Below are 26,020 nucleotides of genomic sequence, written 5' to 3'. Positions count from 1 at the left end.
TATATGTATACTGTATAATAATTGAAATGTGACTGTATATTACAACATACTAGTCTACTACGAGACAGCCAAGACAGGGAAAACTAAAGGTCAGTTTTATATTACTAGACACAGTAGTATGACTGCAAGTGCATTGCATCAGTGCAAATTATGTGATGTTAGCTAGGCATGACTGAAAGATCAATATGATAATATATATATTAAATGGTATATATTTACACACATATATATATACCATTATGAGATTTAAGCTACTTAGGCTAAAATTTGTATTTTAGTGTTATAATCAGCAGTTATTCTAGCACAGAAAAAGAATAATTTATATTTATTACCTAATTTATTTACAATGTTTACGAGGTTAATCAAGTGGCATACCCCACATAAAAAACATCAGAAATGTAAAGTCTTACTGAAAACAAACATTTTAAATATATTTAGGATGTTTTATAGGTTACACAAACAACAGAGATTTTTGAGATGAAATATAGTTGCTTTTTATCATAACATGGAGGCACTCTACTTTCACAAACAAATCTATGTTTAAAATGTTAATTAAAAAATCAGATTTTTGATATACAATATCCATGTAATCTTTATTAAACGTCTACCAAATTTTGTGAAAATACTCATGCTGTATCAGAAATTATCGTGCAAATACTTAAGGTGTGAAAATGTGTAGATGAACTGATGTATAGTCATGTGAAAAAATTATGACACCCTCTGAAAGCCTGTGTATGTTTGTAACAATTTGGGATAAATGGATATTTAATCTCAATTGTGACAATATTGAGAGATTAAAGTAATATAACTAAACAATTAAAACTGAAAAAAAGACTTGTCAAGATATTCTGTAAAATGTAATTTTACAAAAATGCATATTCTAACTGAGAAAAAAGTTAGGACACCTCTATATTTATACCCACTTAAAATGGCTCAACTCACACACAGGTGTATCACACAAAATGCACATGATTAGAAGACCATTACTCAGCATTGTGAATGAGGCTTGCCATATTTAAACCTCAGACATTTAGTTTGGTGTGCTCCTGACTGTTGAAGTTGGAGTGAGTATCATGGTGAGAGCAAAAGAGCTGCCTCAGGCCTTCAGAAAGAAAATTGTAGCAGCTTATGAGTCTGGTAAGAGATTTAAAAAGATCCCAAAATATTTTGAAATCAGCCATTCCACTGTCCAGAAAATAGTCAACAAGTGGAGGGCTTTCAAAACAACTGCCAACATACCCAGGTCTGGTCATCTAAGCAAGTTCAACTCGAGAGCAAACAACAAGATGCTTAAAGAGGTCTCCAAAAACCCTAAAATGTCATCACAGGAACTACAGCAGGCTCTGGCTACTGTTGATGTGAAAGTGCATGCCCTACAATCATAAAGAGATTGTACAAGTGTAATTTGCATGGGAGGTGTGCCAGGAGGAAACCTTTGCTCTCTAAGAGAAACATCAAGGCCAGACTGAAGTTTGCCAGAGAGAATGTAGACAAAGACCAGGACTTCTGAAATAATGTTCTTTGGACAAATGAATCCAAAATTGAATAATTTGGACACCAGAACAGAGGACATGTTTGGCGTAAACCAAATACAGCATTCCAGGAAAAGAACCTCATACCAACTGTGAAGCATGGAGGTGGAAGTGTCATGGTTTGGGGCTGCTTTGCTGCAGCAGGACCTGGACAGCTCACAATCATAGAATCCACCATGAATTCTACTGTCTATCAGAGGGTGCTTGAGGAACGTGCAAGTCCATCTGTAAGAAAATTAAAGCTGAAGCAGAACTGGACCCTGCAACACAACAATGACCCCAAACATACCAGTAAATCCACCAAGAACTGGCTGAAAACTAAGAAATGGAGAGTCCTGGAATGGCTGAGTCAAAGTCCATATCTTAATCCCATTGAGATGCTGTGGGGTGACTTGAAACAGGCTGTACATGCAAGAAACCCCTCAAACATCTCACGGCTGAAAGAATTCTGCATTGAGGAGTGGGGTAAACTTTATTCAGACCGATGTCAGAGACTGGTATATTGCTACAAGAAGCATCTCACTGCAGTTATTTCAGCCAAAGAGGGTAACACTAGCTATTAGGGGGTAGGGTGTCCTAACATTTTCCTCAGTTCAAATATGCATTTTTGTAGTATTACATTTACAGAAGATTTTGAAAAGTCTTTTCTTTAGTTTTAATTGTTTAGTTATATTCCTATAATCTCTCAGTATTGTTAAAATTGAGATTAAATATCTATATATCCAAAATTGTTACAAAAATACACAGGCTTTCATAAGGTGTCCTAATTTTTTCACATGACTGTATACTATACCAACCCATAGTGAAAGAGTTAAGGCATAATAGCATGTTTACTCACTTGAAGTCAAAACCAAACTGCTGATGCTCCTTTTTCTTCCTTACAAGCATCACCAACAATGACCAAACATTCCCTCTGATGTTAACTTGCTCAGTCCTCTTATTTCAGCAATATCTCTGATACTCCATAGAAGTCTGTGCAGTGATTAGTTTAATAGACACCCTGTGATGTCTATACAATGACATGCTGCCAATGTTCTACACACTGCAACAACATTTACCAATAAAGACATCAGCAAGTTAAATCCTGAGTTCCCACTGCCAACCTAAGTCCAAATTAATTGTAAAGTACTCACTCAGTGATTCAAGTGCACTGGAAGCTAGACAATGTGTTGCAGAAGAAACATTACTTATACAATCAACTCCAATCACATTTTTCTTATTCTGTCTGACAAATACAGCTGGGTGCTTGGTGGAACCAGATTTAAAAAAATGTCTCATAATTATGCCAAGCAGTTCGGATGGTCACACTCTCCCACAAGATAAAAACAAACCTAGAAGGTACAAAATTCTAAAAAATGGAAAGTTCCTTAGTAAATATATAAAGAGTATGAAAAAAGGCAAGTTTAACCAAACAAAAAGTTGAAACTAGACACAATTACTTTACTTTGAAACAAACAATTTATTACAAGACAAACAATGAAGAATGACAATTTCTATCTGACAGACAACAATAGATTACAATGTCTTACCAAGGTCAAATTCTCAATACCCTTGACACAAGCAGGTACAAATTCAAGACAACTTGATTTTACAAGAAACATGGCAAGTCTACTTGAAGTAAGTTTTTCTTGTAAGTAAGCAAATGTTCAGTCTCTACCAATGTTTCTCATAAATCCTAGTTATAAACACACCAGAAAACTAATATTATAACCAATGAAAAGAGAATAGCCTCTGATTTTATGAAAGAAAAAATTAACTCGATAATAAATAGCATCACTATTTCTAGTCAATTTATGTCATCAAGCAAGTTTGTACATCTCATCTTATATGACTGCTCAGTCCACAGTTGGAAAAATCTTTTATATTTCTAATTTTCAAAACAGTTAAACACAACAGGTCATTGTCAAGTTAAAACTTACTTCAATATGGAAAACTCCCAAACAAAGACTGCTTCTTGACCAAGAGCTACTGGCTATCCTCCCACAAATTACATAAACTACAATGTCTTTTAATTGGCAGTTAAGGCACCATGACAAAAAAGATGGTATCTTAAAGACATACGTCTAATTTAACATATTTATTTTAGCCACATATATTTATAGATATTTAAAGTTTTATCTCTTTTAAATTTACCTTTCTAAACCTAACTGTTCATGATTTAACCATCTGCCCACACACTATTATTGTAGCAACATACAAGACATTCAGCAAAGAAGTCATTTCAAAGATAAATTTTATAATTCACAATTGCACACTCAATAAGATCATTAGAAATATTTTTTTTATCAATGTATAGATTCAATCTGTAAGATGTACAAGTGATAACATCAAACAACAGTACTGGAAAAGTGTCACCTTAGTAAACATGCAGATACACTTATAATAATCTCAGAACTGAGACTCAGTCACGGTAATTCTTGTTGTCTTTCTTTCATCTTTAAATTCTCTTGTCTAATTTTTAGTGTTTGAGCTAAAGCTTTCTTGTGTTGTTTCCTTTCCTTATATTGACCACGCCCACGAATGAGATTCAGTTGTTGCTTAATGGCTTCAACAATATTAATATCATCTGGAATATGGACAAATCTTACTTGCTTCCCTTGAACAAAAAAACTTTCATATTTCCGTTGTTCATTATTTGGTGTGGTTAGAGTCACATCACTCATTGTGAGATTCATGTATCTAGAAAGAATTTAAAACACTAACAGTTAATACAGTAGTCATACATTTATATATACATATAGATAGATATTTCAAACAAATATATATTGAGTTGAATTTCTCTCCTATTTAGTTACACTAACAATTATTTCAAAACAACATTTTTTAATTAGCATATTTTGAGTTTAGTACATCCTCACTATTTAGCTGAGAATTTTTTAATAAAATCAAAAATTAAAATGAAAGCTATTCAAACTTTAATAATATAATGGGGTCTTAAATAATGTACAAACATTTAAAATATATAATGTATTGTAAAGTAAATTAATTGTATATTATCATGGAGAATAACAACAGAACTTAAAAGGTTTCTCCATTCAAATCAGGACAAAATCATGTTGTTTCTTTCCATAAATTAAAACATATTTCAATGAAAATTCAATGATAAACCTAAATATATTTTAAACTATTCTCTTACCTGTAACAAACTGAGTATTAAAAAGCAATAAGTAATTTAGTAACATACAGTATTATTTGAAGTTGTTTTGTTTATTTCCATGAGAAGAGTTTCTTTACTAGCTAAATCAGATTGATATTTTGTCACGATTTACAGCTATTATCACAGAAAGGGTAAACAAGGGATATCACAACATAAGTGAATTGAAAATACTATTTCACATGTTTTAACATTTAAATGCTGAACTTATTATAAAGAGACTGACATTTACCACACATATAAACATAAATGATCTGAGCATAGTGGGATGGTAATTGGCCTTCAGTCAGAAAGTAATAGATTAAATAGTATTTTCAATTTAACATTTGAGTAAATTGATTTGACTAATATTTTAGTATTTTTTAACATTATACTTGTTTTCAAGGGGAAAAGATTAAAGAGTGATACAGAAGCATTGAACAGTTAAGATACTTGGGTATTCTTGTTGTTGAGAAAAGTCATTTATTGTGATGGATTTAAAAAAAAAAAACTATTTTAGAATTTCAGAAAAAGGTTATTTCTCTGAGTACACTTTGGTCACTATGACAAGTTTTAAAAGCATAGTCCAAAAGACAAAGTACATGATTCTATAGTTTATAGGTGTGATTTAGTTTAAAGATAAAACAAAAAAAATCTTCATTCAGTAAATGGGTGTTGAAAACTGTTATTCAACTTATGATTAGTATATCAAGACAAGTCAGAGGATGGTGTTGTCCAAATTCTTAGGGAAAGTTAGTAATTAGGGTGGCAGAAGTTTTCAAGTAATCAGGTAATATAAAAGCTTGGCTTCTAAGCTACAATAAATATGTCATACATATAAATAAAATTTGTAAAGTATCAGCTTATATTTGACAGGGCAGTTTTTCAATCATCTGCATTTACATTAACAAAGAAGAGCTGGCTAAAGCTGGGCCAAGTAATGATTCTATATGTACACTATCTTTTGGCTAATATTGAAAGATAAAAGTAGTAGTTTTTTTAACAGAAAGTTGTAGGAGTAGTTTGTAATCATCTTTGTTTAGTTTATTAACACAAGAAAGGTTGTCTATAAAATGATACGCACTAATTAGTTTCTTAGAATAAAAATATTAGTAAAGATGAAGTTATATCAAGGCTAGCTTTATAGAAGTTTGAAACTAAAGGTGTGGAATTTATTTCTGTTGTAAATTCCAAACAACTATTAATAGCAATTTCATTAGATGCAAAAGATTTTAATATTGCTACAAGAAATATGGCTAGTTTATAAGACTGTAATAAATAGACAACAGATCATATTGTTCATGGGTAAGGTTAAAAAATACCTAAATGGAACCCATGCCTTGACCACATGTAACTACTCAATAAAATAGGCTCCTTACTGCACAAGATAAATCTCCTATATATTAATCTATAAGCAATTTAAAATTGTGCCTATCTAAAAATTTCTAAATATTCTGATAAGCTACCAAGTTTACTTTATAAACTAAAATAGAAAGAAGATATGGTAGTTTTTCAAGTATCATGGTACAATTCTTAAATTTGCTTCATCACTGGAAGGTTGTGGAAGTCTAATTTGTGCTTCACTAACCTTGTTTTCATTGGCTAGTAAGACATTCTGTAGTTAACTGTTACTTTGACAGGTTTCTTAGACATTCATGCTTTAGAAATTGTCAGAAAACAGTCAGTTGCAATTGTCTATAAAAAATCCAAAATGTTATTAAAATGCCAGGTATTCAGTATTTTGAAAAATTCAGATAAACGGGATTTCAAGGCTTCCAACAGCTAATCTAAATTGTGGTTGAACATTCCTCACAGAAGGACTATGAAAGAAAGCCATGTTCAAGCTGTGACTGGAACTGTTGACCGATACAGCTAGGGCTACAAGGGGAGGAAACAGCTTCCTCAAAGAACTCTGATGTTGATTAACATCTACAATCAGAAACAAAATTAACTGAGAACCAGTACATTTTCACTGATACTTGTGTGAATTGGAGAGTAGATAGGTACAGATGGTGGTAGTGCTAGTGATGTTTCAGAAAAAAAAATGCATCTCATAGAAATATAAAGATATTCCAAGATAAGTCACATGTGAAAAATCAGTGGTAAAAAGAATTTCAATTGGTGAGAATCAACTTCTATTGAATTTTAGAATAAATGAACAGCACAAAACAGCTGTGTTTAGGCTATAAATAAAAGTCTATCAAAAGAAGCTCATCAAATCAGAAATACAATGGAATTTGAAAAACTAAAAAAGCAGAATCAGTCACAATGACCTATATAATGTGTGCAAACAACATTTTTTCTCTAGATGAATTTAACAATTATAGCCTAGTTTCTAATTTTCTTACTGTTTTACAAAGAAGTACTTAAGATATACACTCTATTCAAATATTTCTTAAAAGAAAAACTTTTCATTTAAAAGACTGTTTACATGTGTACACTGCACGTTACTTAAAGAAAACACAGCAACATTAACATGACACAAAACAAAAAGAACACATTATTTTTTCTAGTGTTTGGTGTTATCTATGAGCTCCAGAACAACATTGTGAAGACCATATACACTTTAAAGCTGCAAAAAAGGTTATTTGTTGGAACCATTTGTTTAAAGAAACGATTGACTCGGTTTTAACACCTGAAGAAACTAAGGCAGACAGAACTGTATATTCATAAAATGTTCTTCACCTACTGGACAGCTAAGCTGATTTTTTAAAACCTTTTGGTACAACTGGGAAAAAAAATATGAAGTTCAGACTTTCTGCAGTACTTCAACTATAACCTAGAAAATGAAATAATAATTTAAGGTATAAAATACTGCTAGAAGGTCCAGGATGTTGATTTGTTAATATATTTTGGTCAGCAACCACTGATCCAAAGCTTCTACCTGACTGACCCATGCCTTCCCCCATGCTCTGAAGGGAAGCATGTGTGAAGGTATAAAAACCTGGATAAGAGGGAAGAAAGCCAAACACCTGTTGATGTGCAAGTTTTATCCAACCACCAATGCAGGTCATATTCAAGAGGGAGAGGAAGGAAAATAGAAATCTCCAAAGGATCCCACACAAGGTTCCATTGGTTGTTCGGGGTGTACAGAAGAAACTGCACATGTGCTCAAACCAAGAACATAAGGGCTGCTATGGAAGACCATATTCCCCAAAACAATAAAACCTCACACACTGTAAGAGAAGAAACATTAAGGGCATGGAGAACTAAAAGCTCCATCAAAGAAAGCCAAAGAAAAGAAGGTTGTACCCTATTGAGATAAATGTTGAAAACAAACCACCAAGTGGACAACAGGAATGACTCTTCTAATTTCGTTATCCAATCCACATGAGCTGCTTCCTTTTTTGGAAAGAGCTATTAGAAAACAGTCATACATATGATGGAAGCAAAAACCTTGAACATGTAAATGTTGAGGAAATGTCTTAACCACTCAACAAAAGACATACAGGACCAAAGCAAGCTGAAAGGGTAGGGTGCAAAATTGATATACTACCTGATGATAAACATACCAAAGATAAATGGGAAATCAAGATATGCATATCAATATTTATGACATTACCTTTGTCATCTGCAAATCCAGAAAAAAAAAACTCTATCTGAGAAAAAGATTCCATAGTAAATTGTGTTAGAAGCAAAAATTAATTGAGGCAAGACAATTCAATCATAGGCTAATAGTCTCTGGTTTCCTTGAGTAGTACAAATAGCCTAGAATAAAAACCTGAAAAAAATAATTGACAGGTTTGATGATCTACAGGGATAGGCCTTGTATGCCTGATCAGACATTGGTTGGTTGTAGGATTCTGAGACAATGGAAAGGAAATGGGTATCTGAGATAATTGAATAGGGAAAAGATACTGTATAACAAGTTCATTAGATAAAACTGCCAAAACCAACATACCTGAAGCAAAAAATTGCAAAAGATACTTAGAAATCAATGAGTAGACTGTTCAAGTATAAACAACAGGAGGAAGCAGCTTTTGATATTACTGAGCATGTATGTCAAGCATTGTCCATCCAGTGAAAGCACCTTGCATAGAAAAAAAAATTATTTTGTGAACCACAAGTGTGGTCAGCCTTGGCAAAACTTCTGAGAGAAGCCCCTAGTGTTTTAGTAAGTAAACAAGTGTGGTCCATCTGGGCAGGAAATATCTAGTAGAATCATCCTGCATAAAAATTTTATTTCATGATCAACAGTATACCAAGATTGGTTGGTTGGATTGGTGTTTTATGGCAGAAAGCAACTAGGCTATCTGCATCAAACATCCAGTAAAGAGTTAAAACTAAAGTACAATTAGTAAAATTCATATAAGGAAATTGATGTAAAACAAGGCAAAGTTTAATTTTTGAAATAAAAACATAAATAGTATTAAATCCAATTTTTACATCTAGTCTACAGTAGTAAGAGAAAAACTACAGTATATAAGTTGTAAAGAACCTTCTGTAGCATAATTGTAATTATCATAACTTGCCAGGAAGACTAATGGGTAAGTTCAAAAATCCTTCATTAGTCACCTGAAGTTAGCCTTTCCAGTCCTGGTATTGTGTGATTTGACGTTATAGACATTTTCAGAAAGTAGAGTAACAAAACTTTTAATAGACTTGTAGCAATATTTTAATTATAACTCACCAGGATGACTAACAGGCAGTTCAAACAGCAACATCAGTCACCTGAAGTTGGCTTTTCCAGACCTGGTTTCGAGTTATTTGATTTGATGGGCATTTTCTAATTTCAAACTGAACTAGATGTACTTTGATTCTTAGAAGAGAATCATATTAAAAAAGGTCTAATGTATAAATTAAAAAACTTAAATAACATTAAAAAGATTAATGGCCTTTAAAAAACTAAAAACATTTCTAAGGTGGACATTGTCACCATCGTCAATAACACTGTCTATTGTTATGGATAAACCTTGGGACAGGAACATATTTATAATGGTGCCATCGTTGAGTGAGAGTCATAATGACGGCAAGACAGTAAAATGTGGCTTGTTGTGCATTAGTCCCAGATAAAAGAAAACAATGAGTTATACAACTGTAACCTATGTGTGGTCTAGTCAAAACAGCTTCCTCTTTCCAATCCTTATGGAAGCAAAATGGCTAAAGTCCAATTGAGGGTTTTATTTGTAAAAGCTTGTTTTCACATTGCTCACTCCAAGTTGATTGAAAACTTGCACAGAGTAGAGCCTTAAATACAGGACCATAGTCCATGTATGGAACAGGCACAGCAATGTCAGTACCAGAGCAGACAGATTTAACTGCAGAGTCAATAAGCTTGTTCCTGTGATTACCAACATGGCCCAGTATGCAGAAAAAATTGGATAGAAGTAGATGATAAAGAGAAATAAGCCAGATGGTTTTGAATATCAACAACAACAGGGTGTGAACTAAGGTGAAGCAATTCCAGGGCCAGTAGAGAAATAAGAGAGTCGGTATAAATAGTGCAGTTTGAGTTTGCATAGCTTCTATGTGATCCAGGGCAAGATAAATGGCGTACAATTCAGTAGTGAACACAAAGCTGTAGGGAGGATTCTGCACGCAACCACTGAACCACAACAAACCATGGCAGAGACCACACAGTTACCTGATTTTGAACCATCTGTATAAATAGGAATGGAAGAATGGTTTGAAAGATTTTCAGCAAATAACAGACAGTATTTTCAATAAAGTGTTTACTTTTCTCAGATGACTTAAAGATAAGGCTTATTACAGTCCCCAAATATGACCTGGCAGGATGGGCTGACCAATGGATGTTATCCAAGAACAGACCTAATTTATCCAACTGCATTTGGATATGAAGTCCAAAGGGAGCAATAGCAGATCATCTGTTCTGAAAAAGTATGGCCCACCGAGAAAGGAAAACACAACCCCAGGTGGGATGCTTTGGTAAGGAACGATGTTTTGAAACATATAGTAAAGACAGCTGCAAATGGCAGAGTTGCAAAGGTGCATGAGAGTCTGTGTATAAGCTCTGAACAGGGGAAGTACAGAAAGCCCCAGTGCAGAGATGAAGTCCTTGATGATGAACAGGGCCCAGCATCTTTAAAGCCGTGGTCCTGGCAGAGCCATGAATCAATGATCCATAGTCTAGTTGTGATCAAATAAGAGCACAATATATCTTTAGCATAGAAATTTATCTGCTCCCCATGTGATGGAAAAGAGGGCACAGAGGATGTTCAGTGCTCTTGTACATTTGACCCATAGCTGCTTGATGTGTGGTATAAAGGTCAACTTACAGTCAAAGATAAGCCCCAAAAATTTTTTCTCAGGGACCAGCAAAAATCTCTGACTTGAGGATGTTCTTCAAATCCATCTCAACAATAACTCCTCACGATGATTTCAAAATAGCATGAGGTGTAACCTCAAAAAGTATATCCCCAATCGCCTTTGAATGCAAGAGGAGTTCACTGTGTTGAAATGTGGATGTTTCCACCAATATGTCAATAAAGCAAAGCTTCTTTATTGACTCTGGAGAGCTAGCAAGTCCCTCTTGTCCCTTCTGAATGAAAAATGGAGACATCTGCCCTGAAGATTTCTCTGAAAGAGAACGTAGTATTAGAAAATGAAGTACAGGTGTTACAGATGTTGAAGACTGCTGCTCAGAATCTTCAAGACATGGTCATTTACCTATGGATGGTTTCTTCACTATTTTATTTAAGTTTTCAATTGGAGGATTGATAATAAAAAAGAATATTTCAGTGCTCATTGATCCCACCCACCATGGGTCCCTATGAGGGGACTCATTACAATGACAAATAAGGACACTGCAGCAATCCCAGGGTTTTGTGAGGGCTATACCTAAACACCAGCATCAGCTACAATGTCCACAACACCTGTTAAAAACATTCAACACTGGTACTTGGTTGACCCTTGCCCAAGTGGACCAGCTTACTGATCCAAGGGGACCCAACCCAAGGCCAAGCATCTACAGGAATTCAAGGCCAAAGTGGTGTGTTAGGGTTGGAGCCCTCAACCACCATGATCCTCTCCTCCCCCTCACAGCAAATACATGGGTGGATGTGTAGATCACAGAGGAGGTAAACTGAAAGAACAGAAGAGGATATACCAAGATAAAAATCATCAAGAATTGCCTTATATTAAGCTTATTATGACAGTATGTAATATTAAATATATCAACAATAGTTATCTTCTCACTGAGTGAATACAAATGATGCACAAATTTTGATTTGGTTTATTGTATAAAACTTCCATGGTCCACCACTCCAACTGGAAACTGGAAGGGGTAAGGACTCTTGTACTCCACTGGAAGAAAAGGTAAGAATATGCTGAAGCAATAACAACTGAGAATAGGACAGGGAGTATTTCTCCAGTAAAACCAGAGCAGGGGAACTACAGCTGAGCCAACCAATATGGAGCAACTAAGAAAACACAAGGAGTAGTATGAAGAAAAAGACATAGGGGAAGAGTCTGATTTTAGGGATATTTACCCCAAATCTGAGGGATAAGGAGCTGGAAACTAAAGAGAAAGGCAATTTGTTATTGCAATGAAAGGAAAATACAATAAACACACACATATATGTGGTGTTTCCAGTGGAGAACAGACCCATAGAAATACTGACAATGAACAGATCACTCTATGGAGAATCTGGTTGAGACATGATAAGATACTAGTTAAAAGATTGATAACTCCTGGAACAAGACAAGCCAAACCCATCATATTGTGGTCATTAGCCTAGTTTAAGAAATCTAGAGTCTGAAACAACAGAGACCTGGGCACATTCCTCCTTGTTTGGTGATAGACCTGATGACAACAGAATTGTCAGAATAAATCAAAACTACCCTCTCTCAATATAAAACTTGATGAACTGCCAAATATTTAACATGCAGATATGCAGAGTAGCTTCCTCAACTGACTACCAATTTAATGTCTCTAGAGAATCAAGGAATGCTCTCTAGCTCACCAACAAAGCATCATGAACAGATAAGACTCAGGATAAGGTGAAGAAATGGGCACCCCACAATGGTCATGTCCTTGCCAAATTAGCCCTGATCCCATGTGGAAAAGATATGTTATGAATGAAAGGATTTTGAGAAAGGTTCCACTGGTCAAGAAGCATCCAATGAAAGTAATGCATGTGCACCCAACCAAAGGGAATGACAGCTTCCATGAAAACCCACATTCCTCCAAAAAGAGATACAAATTTCCCATGCAGAAAGAGAAGAAGGTAGGATTATTGTGACTACCCATTCCATATTCCAGAGCCAAAGTACAGAAGGCTGGACTTAACCAGGACAGTAAGACAAAAGAACACTCAAATGAATAAGATACTACAAGAAAGTAACAAAGTACTTCCTCAAATTGATGAGAAACCCCACCTGAGCAACTGCTCAAAGATGTAAGCTGATGTGAGTTACTGTTGGGCATGGGAAGATGCAAAAAGAAGCTGTACATGGTCTGGAGAGCCCTAGTACCCACCTAATAAAAATAATGTACAAAAGAACATACCACTTGACAGAACACATATGAAACTGAAGAAAATAAGGAAATGAATAATAGCTCCCACAATTGAAAGACAGCCTCCCTGCATACTAGCTGCCTCAATGATCTTCATTCTATGATGAGGAAAAAATACTAAGCTGTGCTGAAAGTGGAGTAAGTGCATGATGAGGTGAGTAACTATCAGAAAACCATTTTTAGATAAGAAAAATAACTTCAAAGACAATACACACTTTCCCACACAGAAAGCTAAAATCACACATTGATATTGTAGAGGAGAAGTGTGAAGTTACCTAGATGAGGTCCTTTCAGAAGGCACCTGAAGGATACTCATGACGTTTGATTCCTAATAGTAGGGACTCTATAGAGGCACACTGATGAGAAGCCATATCTTATCTCATCAGGACACATTCTTTGCTCAGATAAAAGGAACGAAGAGGCAAACAAGCCTATGTGTCATGTATATAAGCAGAATAAAAAAAATGGCCACCCAAGTACTTTCACAGAAGAGGTAAAAGAGACAATATCTGTACAGTGAATGGGAGTATTCAGATTGTACCTAGTGCTCACCTTGATCATCAGACTTATTGGACTGACACCAGCCAAGAAAGAAGCTACAGAAATTATTAATTATATTATTCTCAACTCTATTATCAGACTCTTGGGCTAACACCAGTTGTGATGACATGAACTGGGAAAAGTTTTTTTCTAGGTGAGTTGGCATAGAATGACCCTGTGCGGAGACACAGAGAAAATGCTGGATCCCCATATGTCCTGTTTCAGCTGGAAAGGTATTTTATTAGAGATGGTACAACAGATAATCTTGTAAACCTATTCTGAATAGCAAGCATAAGACAGGGAAGCAGGCAGAGCACCCTCTGGTACTGACTTTCTTTACAATAGTCCAGGCTGGATTGGACAGTGCACATACATTATAATAAACTACGAGGATACCTCAAGTGATTTTATTTAACAATTGGAATATACAGAGTTACGGCAGACAGTATGAGCACTTTTTGTTATCTCGACTCAGTGCAGAATTGTATGAAATAAGTGTATCCTTGAAGGCACCACCAGCCACCTGATATGATTCTTATAATAAGTGCTATAAACCAAAGAGAAATATACTCACCTGTCCAAAGACAATAGGTAGATTGTAGGACAGAATGGAGGTAGGTAATGACCATCAGGAGATGAGACAGCCAGATGGTAAATAAAGTGGGTAAAGATGTTATGCAAGATAATCCTCATGCTAACTTGAATTATCTCATTCCATAACCATCAGAAACAAATGACAAGAAAATAAGAGAAGTGATAAATTTGATGGAACTGAAGGCAGACCATCTGTGAGCAACAATCTTCAGTGAGGAGAAGACTTAAAGAATTTGGCAGACCATACCAATAAAAGCAGAAAGTGATTTACCTCTGGAATAAGAGGAATACCAGAATGTAAAGTGAAAAGTACAAGATAAGTAGTCATGATTGGCATGAACAGGGCAGAAAATTCTGTCCAAGACTGAATGAGCATACAAGAGTAAAATAGAAGGATGGATGAGAAAGGCTGAGCTCTCTACCTAAGTGCCTGAAGACCTTGGGAGGAAGGACCATTTTTGAGAAATAAGAATATGAGATGATGAAAAAAAAGGCAGTAAAAGTTTAATATTTTCAATGATTCAAATGGGCATGGTTAAGGGAATACAGGATGACATCAAAGTCCCTTGTTGTGGTCCTAGTGGGAGGGAGGATGTCATCCTGTAGTATCTTAAAAAGGCACAATGGTGAAGACAAGGCCACCCAAGAAACAATAAAGGCATTGTGCCTTTTGAAATATGGAGAACAGTCTGGTAAAGGAAAGTGTAGCAATTGATAGATCAAAAGCCACACAACCCCCATGTGGGTAGAAGCAGACAGAATGATGCCCAGAATGGAAAATGAAAGGATTACCAGATGGGAAACTCCAGTTCAATGGGCAATGAAATGGACTAATCCCAACATAAAGGTGGAAGAAAAAGATCTCATGATGGAAAGGAAGGTGGAGATGCTAAAGCAATAGAGTACATATCTGGAAGGGGAAGAGAAGAGATGATTGGGTTATCAAGTGAAACAGAAAAAGAACCAATGACAAGTCAGCCAGAGTGGTATGACCAAAGGAAAACAATAAAAACTCTCCAGTGAAGGCCAGTATCCAAGATAAAGACTAGAAAGGATTGGTAAGCATTAAGACAAGTGTAAGACAAGACCAAGTGAAAGGCAGTGACAGTTAGGGCCAATGGATAGAGAACAGATGATTGGAAGAGAGGAAGAATGAAAGAAAGGGACTTGGCTGGACAATAATCAGTGGAGAGCTCAAGAGAGCATCCTCAATGGAAACTAGTGACAGAAGAAATATTCTGCAAGCAGAACTTAGTCCAAAAAGGAAAGGCAGTTCACAACCTGATTCAAAGAATCAGGTACATGACAGATAACGAAACCAAACTGTATAAAAATTAATCAAAGAAAAATAAGGTTTAGGTTTTGAAAGCATTGATTGATTGATTTAGTGTTTTATGGCACAAAGCAGCTAGGCTATCTGTGCCAAAAGTACAGTAAAAAGGTAAAAATAAATTAAATGCAATAAAATACATAAAAGGGAATGAAGGTAAAACAAAACATCATTGAAAAACAGAAAAAGTATAAAATTAATGTTGACACCTAGTCTACAATGTTAAGAGAGAAAGCAGAGTAAGAGAAGTTGTAAAGGACTTTCTCTAGCAAAATGGTAATGATTATAACCCACCAGGAGGACTAACAGGTAAGTACAAGAACCACAGTCAGTCACCTGAAGTTGGCCTTTCCAGTCCTGGTTCCGGATTATGTGTCATTATGGCCAGTACTAAAAGGTAAAGTAATAAAAGTGTTAAATGACATGCAGCAAAAGTGCAATAACAACTCGCCAGGACGTCTAATGGGTAGTTCAAACAGCAGCGTTAGTCACCTGAAGTTGGCCTTTCCAGTCCTGGTCACGAGTTATTTAATGTTCTGGCCATTTTACAATGTCAAATTGAACTAGAGAGATTGAGACTGAAAAGGGAACCACAATTAACACTCCTACGAAAAGTGGGGCCTAATAGGCCCCAGAGCAATTTGAAAGGTTATTAATATTAGACTAATAATTTTGTATTTAAATGAAATTGCCATTTAAATCCATTAATAAAGGGATTAACGAGATTCCCACTGTCCCTATCTACTATCTAGCGAAACCACAGCCAGGGGAACGGGCTTGGAGAAATCAGGACTAAAAACGTCTTTTCGTAGGAGTGTTAAAAAGGTGTAATGAATAAATATCCAACACTTAAATGAGGTTTAAAAAGATTAATGACCATTAAAAAACTAAAAACTTTATCAAGGTAGACAGTGTCACCATGACTAATAACACTGTCCAATGTTACAGAAAAACCCTGGGATAGAACATGTTTAAAATAATGCCGTCGTTGAGAGTCATAACGATGGCAGGAAAGTAAAATGTTGCTTACAGTGATTTGAGTGTTACACAAACTACACACTGGTGCATCAGTTCCAGATAAAAGAAAACGATGAGTTAAAAAACTGTGACCAACGTGTAGTCTAGTTAGAACAACTTCCTCCTTCCGAACCTTACAGAAGCTAGACGGCCAAAGCTCCATATTGGGTTTTATTTGAAAAACTTGTTGTCACGTTGCTCACTCCAAGTGGACTGCCAGCTGGCACGGAGCCGAGTCTTGAATACAGGACCATAGTCCATGTACGGAATAGGCACAGTGGTGATAGTGTCAGAGGAGATAGATTTAGCTGCCGTGTCTGCAAGCACATTCCTGCAAATACCAACGTGGCCTGGTATCCAGAAAAACTGGATAGAAGTAGATGTTAATGAAAATGGGCCAGTCGGTTTTGAATATCGGCGAGAACAGGGAGTGAGCCAATGTGAAGTGATTCCAAGGCCAGCAGAGAACTAAGGGAGTCAGTATAAATAGTGCAGTCGAAGAACTGCTCAGCTTCAATATGATCCAGGGCAAGAGATATGGCATACAGTTCAGCAGTGAACACAGAAGCTGTAGAGGGATTCTGCACACAACCACTGAACCACAACAAACCATGGCAGAGCCCACAGAGTCACCTGATTTTGAACCATCCGTATAAATTGGAATAGAAAGGTTGTTCGAAAGATGTTTTGAAAGCAAGCAGTTCTGGATCACATTTACCCACAGCAGTTAAATGAGGAAGACCTAAGAAAAGAGACTTAATGAAGTAATCCAGTATGAGAGGTAATAATAAGACCACACCCAACAATCTATGACAATTTTAAGTGCAGGGATATGGAGAAAGAACTCACCTGAGGTCTATATGCCAGACTTAAAACTGACATTCAGGAGTGCTCTCTTACAAGAGAGAAAAGCACCAATGAAATGATGTATTACCAGTGTGGGAGGAGGTGATGGAAAACAGAGGGTGATACTGGATGGATCTAGCCATCCATACAAATACTACAATACAGGAAGGTAAAAGAGGTCCAGAAATTCCACACAGCATATTTATAATCATGCAAGGACCAACAGATATGTGTGGATAGAAAAGTATGGCCATAGAAATTCAAACTATGACAACCCAACACAACAGAAACATTGTCAACAAGTTTGAAAGGTCTAATACTAGAAAGAAGAGGATGTTGGGAACCAAAAGATAGGGATCCAGGGACAAAGACAAGGAAAAAAAAAGTGAAGTATGTGATTGAATCAAATCACGAATACCATCAAAATTCAAGGCAAAAAAAAAATGGATTGAGGCAAAGGAAGAAAAAAGTCGAACTTGGCATGGAAGAATATCTCTCACACAACAACCTTCAGGAAGAGAACTGTAGAACTAAAATGGCCAAGAAGGAGAAGTGCAAAGAATAAAAATGACCTGGAAATTCCACAGGGCACTTTGGCATGCCTTAAACTGAAGGTATAGGGAAAATAAGTAAAGTTGTATGGTAAAAAAAAAAGGATTGAGTAGAAAAAAAAAAAAGTGACTACTCAAAGCAAAACAGATGCCAAAAGTTTCCCTCTCAAAACCTACAAGGTAAAAGCAATCCCAAAAGTAAAAATCGTGAAAGGGACAAAAAATACTAAAACTTAAAAAATAAGAGATGGATGTGAAAGGAGAAGCTTGATGTTGTGGAAAGTCAGAAGCAGGAAACAAGAACATAAAATAGGGGAAATTAGATAAATGGTTAGTATCTGATCAATCATGACCAAAGAATTTGAGAAAGTTAAAATTTATTTTTCACAGAAACAGAAGTCCATAAAGCCTAAGCAGGTACAAGAACAATCAGATCTGTTCTCCTCATTCACCCACAAATGAGGAGAATAAACATCTGAAAAGAAACTGAAGCAAAAGTTTCTGGTATCATAAGGAAACCTGTTGCCCTATTCACAATGGCTGCCACAACATCCCAGGTAACATACCTCCAAAAGCCATAATTGTTACACAAGATGCGAAAGAAAATTAGTTACTCAGAAAAGTAGTAAAAAAACACTATGTGAATGAGTGTTCATTGTCTAAAAAGAAAAGGAAGGAAATTAAGTTCTTTAAATATCACAAATCTTATTAAATTTACAACTGACTGATGTTTTCAGTATCATGGAAAATCACAAATACAGCTAGTGCACAGGGAGGCTACGTCACCCTTCAATTAGTGGAGGGCTTTTGCTGCATGATAAAATCATTATGCAGAAGTACATATTGTTTAAATTTCATGAACTTAGGTGAGAGTCACTTGAAGGCTAGTGGCATGCAAATCTCTGAAACTCAGTCATAGGGAAGATAGTTTTCTGTGTGAAGAGAAGTATACATCCTCAGAAATTGGTTTTTATGCATTTTAACAAAGTAAAATAAAATTACTTTGCAGTTAACTATAAAAGTGTAAAATGACTCTTAAAAGTATTTTGCAAGAGCAGTTCATCCTGATGCAATCACTTCATCCACACAAACATCTGAAATTTTCATGATATTCCTTATAATTTTCTATATTAAATTATCTGAGATATAAGTCATTCCTAAATTACTTCAAACAACCAATAAATAAATCTTGAATATAAAAACACAAATTTAATTGAGAAATCCAATCTAAACTTTCTAACACCATCTTGCTTCACGTGTTGCTAGCAGGGAATAAACTTGATTAACTGATATTTAACTATCTATTTACCTTTGAAACATCAATTAGCATCATGTACAATAACTGTTTAAATAAAATTATGCATAAGCTGATTAATATATCAAAACTAAATAACTAACAGAAATTAGTGTTTTCAATTATTCCAACTATACAAGTAACTTTCTTTTTAAGTTTTGAGCACGCACATACAATTTACTACACTTGTGTAAATGTATAAGCAATGAACCCTACTGTTATAAAGCTGCACGAGCAAATTTTAATGACCCTAACCCTTTAAAAACTAAATTTATAACACAAGATCTAAAAGTAATTTTAATAATATATTCATTAGGACTTACATTTCAGAAAATGCACCCAAAAATATTTAGTTTTCCCAAAACTTCTCACATTTAACCCATTACTCACTGATCATATAACATAATATAATACTAACCCATCAACTATTTCTATTCTTCCTGAAATCGATACTTCGTTTCGTAGTTCCACTGTTGTTTCTCTCTCCTGAAGCGCTTGAATAAGACAAACGAGCGTTTTCGTAGACAATGCTCTTTCACGTAACGACGCCATGTGTAAACAAAGATTAACAGTAGCGACACTGTTATTTTGAGCAGTTTTAAGTTGTTGTTCTGTGTCTGTGTGTTTGTAAAGTAACGTGTTAAACACAACTTCCACATAATTATTTTAAATATTAGTCACAAGTGAAAAAGAGACAATTTAAAGTAAAAGTACTGATGAATTCGAAATATTACTAATGATTAAATTTTCATCAAACACATTTCTACATTAAGTACGTATATATGTAATAAATATTTAAAGTTTGTTTGTGTGGGTGTAGTTCTTATAGCAAAGCCACATAGGTCTATCTTCTGATCCCACTTCAAGTTGGCGGTGGGTGGTGATGACTAGCTGCCTTCCCTCTAATCTTAGACTGCTAAATTAGGGACGGCTAGCACAGATAGCCCTCGAGTAGCTTTGTGCGAAATTCCCAAACAAACAAAAAAAAAAATCCCACTTCAAAGTTTGTTTTAATTGTTTATTTATTTCACGGAAAGCTATTCGAGGGCTATCTGTGCTAGCCGTCCCTAATTTAGCAGTGTAAGACTAGAGGGAAGGCAGCTAGTTTAATACGTTACTTTACAAACACAACTTCCACATAATTATTTTAATATTTCACGCAAAGTTTCACTTCAAAGTTTGTTTTAATTCTTTATTTATTTCACGCAAAGCTATTCGAGGGCAACTGTAATTCAGAAGTGGTAATGTAGACTAGAGGAAAGGCAGTTATTCGACACCATCCACCGCCAACTATTGGGCTAATTTGATCGGATAATAGAAGTTACTGTTACTTTATAACGTCCTTGTTGGCGAACAACAAATGGGCGAACATATTCTGTGAAAGGATTCGGGCCCGTGTTTCACAAATTGAGAGTACAGCACCCGAACTACTGGAGGTATTTAATGATATACTCTGTCAAGAGATAAAAATAAACAAACTATTTTTCTTTTAGTTGTTTTAAACAAATTACAAACTGTTGATCATTAGTCTTCTCCAGACATTAGACAAACGGACTTATCTATTTCTAGTCTTAAAATATAAAAACTATTTTTATCATGTCAGAAGTCTTAAATATAAAATATATATGAATATAAAATGCGCTTCTATCTTCTTATAGAATGTTAAACTATTCTTTGATATGTACATTTGCAAGTTTCACATGACGTGCTCAAATAAGTTGATCTCATTATAACTGGCTTTGTTTGTTCGTTATTCTGCTCTAGTCATTGAGGATATCGCTAATTACTGTATGTTTTGCAAAGATACATAAAGCAATGTCCTTAAATAGTGGCCCGGTATGGCCAGGTGGTTTAGGTACTCGACTCGTAATTCGCGGGTTCGAATCACCCTCGCACCAAACATGTTGCCCTTTCAGCCGTGGGGGCGTCAAAGTGATTGTCAATCCCACTATTCGTTGGCAAAAGAGTAGCCCAATATTTGGAGGTGGGTGGTGATGACTAGCTGCCTTTTTCAAACCTTACACTGGTAAATTAGGGACAGCTAGCACAGATAGCCCTTGTGTAGCTTTGCACGTCATTAAAAAACACACAAACCTTCAATGGTAGGTCGGGGATATTTTGAGGTTACAGCTCTACTTATGTTGTAATGAGTATGATTCATCATGTGTAACGTTAGCCACTCTGAAGAAACAAGACGTGTCTAAGAAATGTTGTATTTAAGTTGCCTAGAAAAGAACCTTGAAAGTTCAATCACTGAGAGTATCCATTAAAGATAACAATCTGCTGCATTATTGTGCAAGTATAGATACTACTTGTTTAGTGTTTCAGTCAAATATTACATTCAGTATTATTCATTCTTATTTCTGCTTTTTATATCAGATTAAGTGATAAATGATTTAATATTTTTTTATAATCGATATCTTGAATAAATCTCGTGTTATCAAGCACATTTATCAATAGATCTGTAAAGTTTCGCATGGATATACCATCTTCCCCACTGAGACAGCGGCAAGTTTTCAGATTTACACTGCTAAAATCAAGGCTTTGATTCCCTGTAATGAATACATCAGACAGCCTAATGTGATTTTGAAATAAGAAAGACACACACACATGGGTATACCAAAGAGTGGATAGGCAAGAGAAGATATTGGTACTATAATTGCAGGACTTCATAGATATAGTTTCCAACACCTGCTGAAAGTGTACTGCCCTGTATTTGAACTACTCTACAATATTTTTGAAAAGCTTCTTAATTAAAGAAAATTACATTTTTTTTTAGAATTAGAAGGATGAATGATCAAGATATGCTGTCACTTTTAAGAGACTGATGAAGTTTACGTTAAATTGCAATGAAAGAGATGCCCGGCCTATGTCAATAATACTTAGGTATTTGCTTGCCCTTTTAAATGTGTGGCTGATAATAGTATTCCTATAGATAAAGACAGCGAGTTTGAAATTGGAAACGGGGAAATGTCTGCTCATGGACACAAAAGTGAAATATCTGGGTCTTATAATAAATACAGATGGAGTCTCCACAAACTCTGCTAATACAACATCAGCGAGCTACAGGCGTTAACCTGTGAGGAAGAAGTATGAAATTTCGTTGTTTTGGCATTATATTACCGATGGATTGTGGCAAATTTCTCCGAAATAGCAGAACCATTATCTGCTCTCCTTAAAACTGAGATGCCTTTTGATGGAACAAGAAAGTTGAACAGATACAATGATCTCTAAAACTTCTTGTTGTAGATCTCCAAGAGACTGTACAATTTGAATAGGGTAATGAATCATTGTTAGATACCAAAGCCAATAACAGTAGATTTGGGGCAGAGTTGTAATCAGGTATTCAATTCATACACTCATAGTTTCTATATTCGGATATTTAAATATAAAAAAAGAATGATAATACTCTGGATTATACCACTTTAGGATTATAATTTAGTCAAAAGTATCAAACATACCCGCAAGGTGAAAAAACTGATGAAGTGTCTCACCGTACGAAAAGACTGTCCATTCATTGAATTTCATAACATTGTACACTGTGTGGGAATCGAAACAATTTCTGCTGTAGCGATATCAAGCAATACCGTAGCCGATTCCATTAGTGGATGAATACTACAATTAATATTTTTGAACTCTAGGAAGAGCAATAAAAAATTGCAGGTTTAGCAGAGGCGCTCCTTCTCTGAAATATAACACAGATATACAAAAACTGTCACGAATGTAGGAATTCGTGCTGTATCGTCGTTATCAACCATTGGACCATTGTTTTCAGCCTGCGTTGTAGCTAGTTGTCTCCAGAGTTTTAAGACATATAATTATTCTGCCTTTAGATAGCCCATACTGGGAGGCATTAATATGCTTTTCTCACTTGTGCTAAGATTCAGAATTGGTTCTACTGGCTGCATTTAATTTGCAGTATTGAGCAGTGGTGTGAGCAATGTACAGTCTTTGCCAGCCAAACCTTGTTGATCTTGACTAAATCAAATGGTACAACCACTTATTGTATATCGTGATGGCTTACAGAGCATTTGAATAGAGATCAGCAGTTTACCAAACATTCTCATGTTTGGGCAAGTATCTTATTTTCTGTATACATTGTGTATATGGTTCTTCGCCTACAGCAAGCTTCCAACAGTGTACAGAAGAATAGGTGAACTAGTTAAAATCATTGACATACAACAGTTTACACGTCAATAGCTAAGAAAGGCTACCATACAACAGAAGAGATAGTACGATAAAACAGAGCGTGATAATGAAAAAGATGTAAAACTTGTGTGTCTATCCATTCTAGCTGAAGGGAAAGGCAAGTTACCAGTACATACAGATTATTGAGAGCTGAAGAATTATGGTGCTCAGGTGCCTGATGACTAGCTGCCTTGACTTCATGAATTAACCTAACTTAAGTCTTACACTGCTAAATTAGGGTACGGCTCTGTATGGTGCAGCATGGGCTAACAACCTGCTCACTTAAATACTTGTTGAAGAATCCGCAAGCGGTTGCGGCCCTATGTTCCTAGATGGAATCTACTGGTGATAATTAACTATATAAATACAGTATTTGCTTTGGGCTAAAAAACGAACATAAATAACATATAAATCATATCACAATACATTTTCCAAGTGTAAACATTAGGACACAAAATTGTCCAGAAAATAATATAGTGGAAAAATGTAAAAAGAAGCAGCAACTAGTTTTCTTACCATGTAATTTACCAAACATTAGATACTCTAAAACACTTCCATAATTTAGAATATACCATATGCACCACTAACAATATTATGAAGAAATTACATACTTAATCCAATGCTCTATTAACTAATTACCCTCTGAAATAGCTATATAAACTGATAACAAATTCTGTCAAACATAAAAAAGACAATATTAAAACCATAAACCCAAAAAGCCCACCGAACTTATTTATAAGCACCACTTGTTTTTTGTAGAAAATGTACAGCCATTACAAAAACCTGGAAATGTGAATAAGAGAGTATGACTTTGACATATCTAGGTTCATGTTCGCTTATGTATCAAAATTAAACACGTTAAGTAAACTGTAGAACAACAACAAACGTAATCTTCCAGAATACAATGCAACAAATGCCAGCCTTTTACATCGGTGAAATAGAACACAAATAAACAAACATGCGAAAGAATACTGAAAACCTCCCTCTTAACCAGTACATGAATATACGAGAGAAAATGGCCATCACTTTCGCGTCGAAACATAAACCAGACGTCAATAAAACAATCAGAGAAGCTTAATAAATCTATTAACAAACATCGAGTTATCACTATGCACATTTTGTAATTAACATTTTCTCAAATGATTTTCAACACGATATTAGAAATTTTATAAAAGTTTATCAGTAAACCATTATCTAAACTATAAAAAACCCACATTATGTGTTAGCCTTAATTTTGTGACCACACGATAAATGGAAACGTCGTACAAATAAATAAAATTTTTAGAAAAATATACCAAAGACTTGTAATTTTTCATTTATTTACCAACAAAAAGAAAACTTGAGAAATAAATAAAAGCAATTTTGCTTTTAAAACATCATAGCTTTAGTGTGGCCTATGAAAAATTTAATATTACAGACAATTGTTCTAAAATCGTCAATGACAATTTTAAAAAATATATTTGAATAAATATATTTTTCATGCAATTTATCAAATAAAGACTTCGAAAAAATTAAATTACTAAAAACGTATGCAATATACGTGTAGATTAGTACAGTGTAATAGCGTAGGCCTGGCATGGCCAAGCGTGTTAAGGCGTGCGACTCGTAATCTGAAGGTCGCGAGTTCGCATCCACATCGCACCAAACATGCTCCCTCTTTCAGTGTTGGTGGCGTTATAAGATGACGGTCAATCGCACTATTCATGGGTAAAAGAGTAGCCCAAGAGTTGGTGGTGATGACTAGCTACCTTTCCTCTAGTCTTAAACTGCTAAATTAGGTACGGCTAACGCAGATAGCCCTCAAGTAGCTTTACGCGAAATTCAACATCATCTTTATTTTCACTGAATGTATATAAATCACCACATTACGAATTTTGTAACTTACTACTTTCGAATAAATAATACACACATTCACGTAGTTTTGTAGCAACAAAACATTTTATACACTGTACAAAGAATTCAACTCTCATGACGAATAATCCGCTTTGTTTACCCTACAAGACGTTGTACATATGTTAAACTTTTAATTTCCTTTCATTACCTATTCAAATCTTCAAACTTTATTATCTACATAGGTAAATAGACAAAACTGGTTTATCAAATATCAAGACAATTTGATATAAATGCAGGCGTGGTGTTTCGGGGAGACAACTCGCAAGATCGAATTTCCACCATCAAACATGACAGGTACTACATGGTTGCCAACTGGGATTGTCACTCAGGTGTAAACATTCCTGAATTACAAAGTTACCGTCTGACCCCAGACAAGTTGGGATTAAAGTGTAAAAAATAATAATACAAGAGTGAAAATAACTAGTGTATATTGGTTGCAAAATAAGTTATTTATATTTGTATAATTCTCCAAATATTTGTCAGAATTCAGTGACGTCGAGAATAAGCCAATACAAATGAACACCTTTATACCTATATTAAAAATAATAAAATAAGTAATAGAAAATTATATATTCAAACATCTAACACCGCCCTCTACATCCGACACTCAGTTGCACAACCCCTTC

The 26,020-nt window shown here is 35.1% G+C and overlaps 1 protein-coding gene across 1 annotated transcript; it reads right to left on the bottom strand.

Moving 5' to 3' along the window:
* Positions 1-2,971: 2,971 nt before the first annotated feature.
* LOC143258650 (U7 snRNA-associated Sm-like protein LSm10) lies at positions 2,972-19,902 on the bottom strand. Its single transcript, XM_076517922.1, has 2 exons — positions 19,732-19,902; positions 2,972-4,211 (listed from the first exon to the last, which is right to left on the bottom strand). The coding sequence occupies exons 1-2, from the start codon at positions 19,863-19,865 to the stop codon at positions 3,938-3,940; spliced, it is 408 nt and encodes a 135-aa protein (XP_076374037.1). The 5' UTR covers positions 19,866-19,902; the 3' UTR covers positions 2,972-3,937.
* Positions 19,903-26,020: the final 6,118 nt, after the last annotated feature.

The sequence above is a fragment of the Tachypleus tridentatus genome, chromosome 8 (genome assembly GCF_004210375.1).
Source record: "Tachypleus tridentatus isolate NWPU-2018 chromosome 8, ASM421037v1, whole genome shotgun sequence".
Taxonomy (NCBI): domain Eukaryota; kingdom Metazoa; phylum Arthropoda; class Merostomata; order Xiphosura; family Limulidae; genus Tachypleus; species Tachypleus tridentatus.
This window is presented reverse-complemented; position numbering and strand designations above follow the sequence as displayed.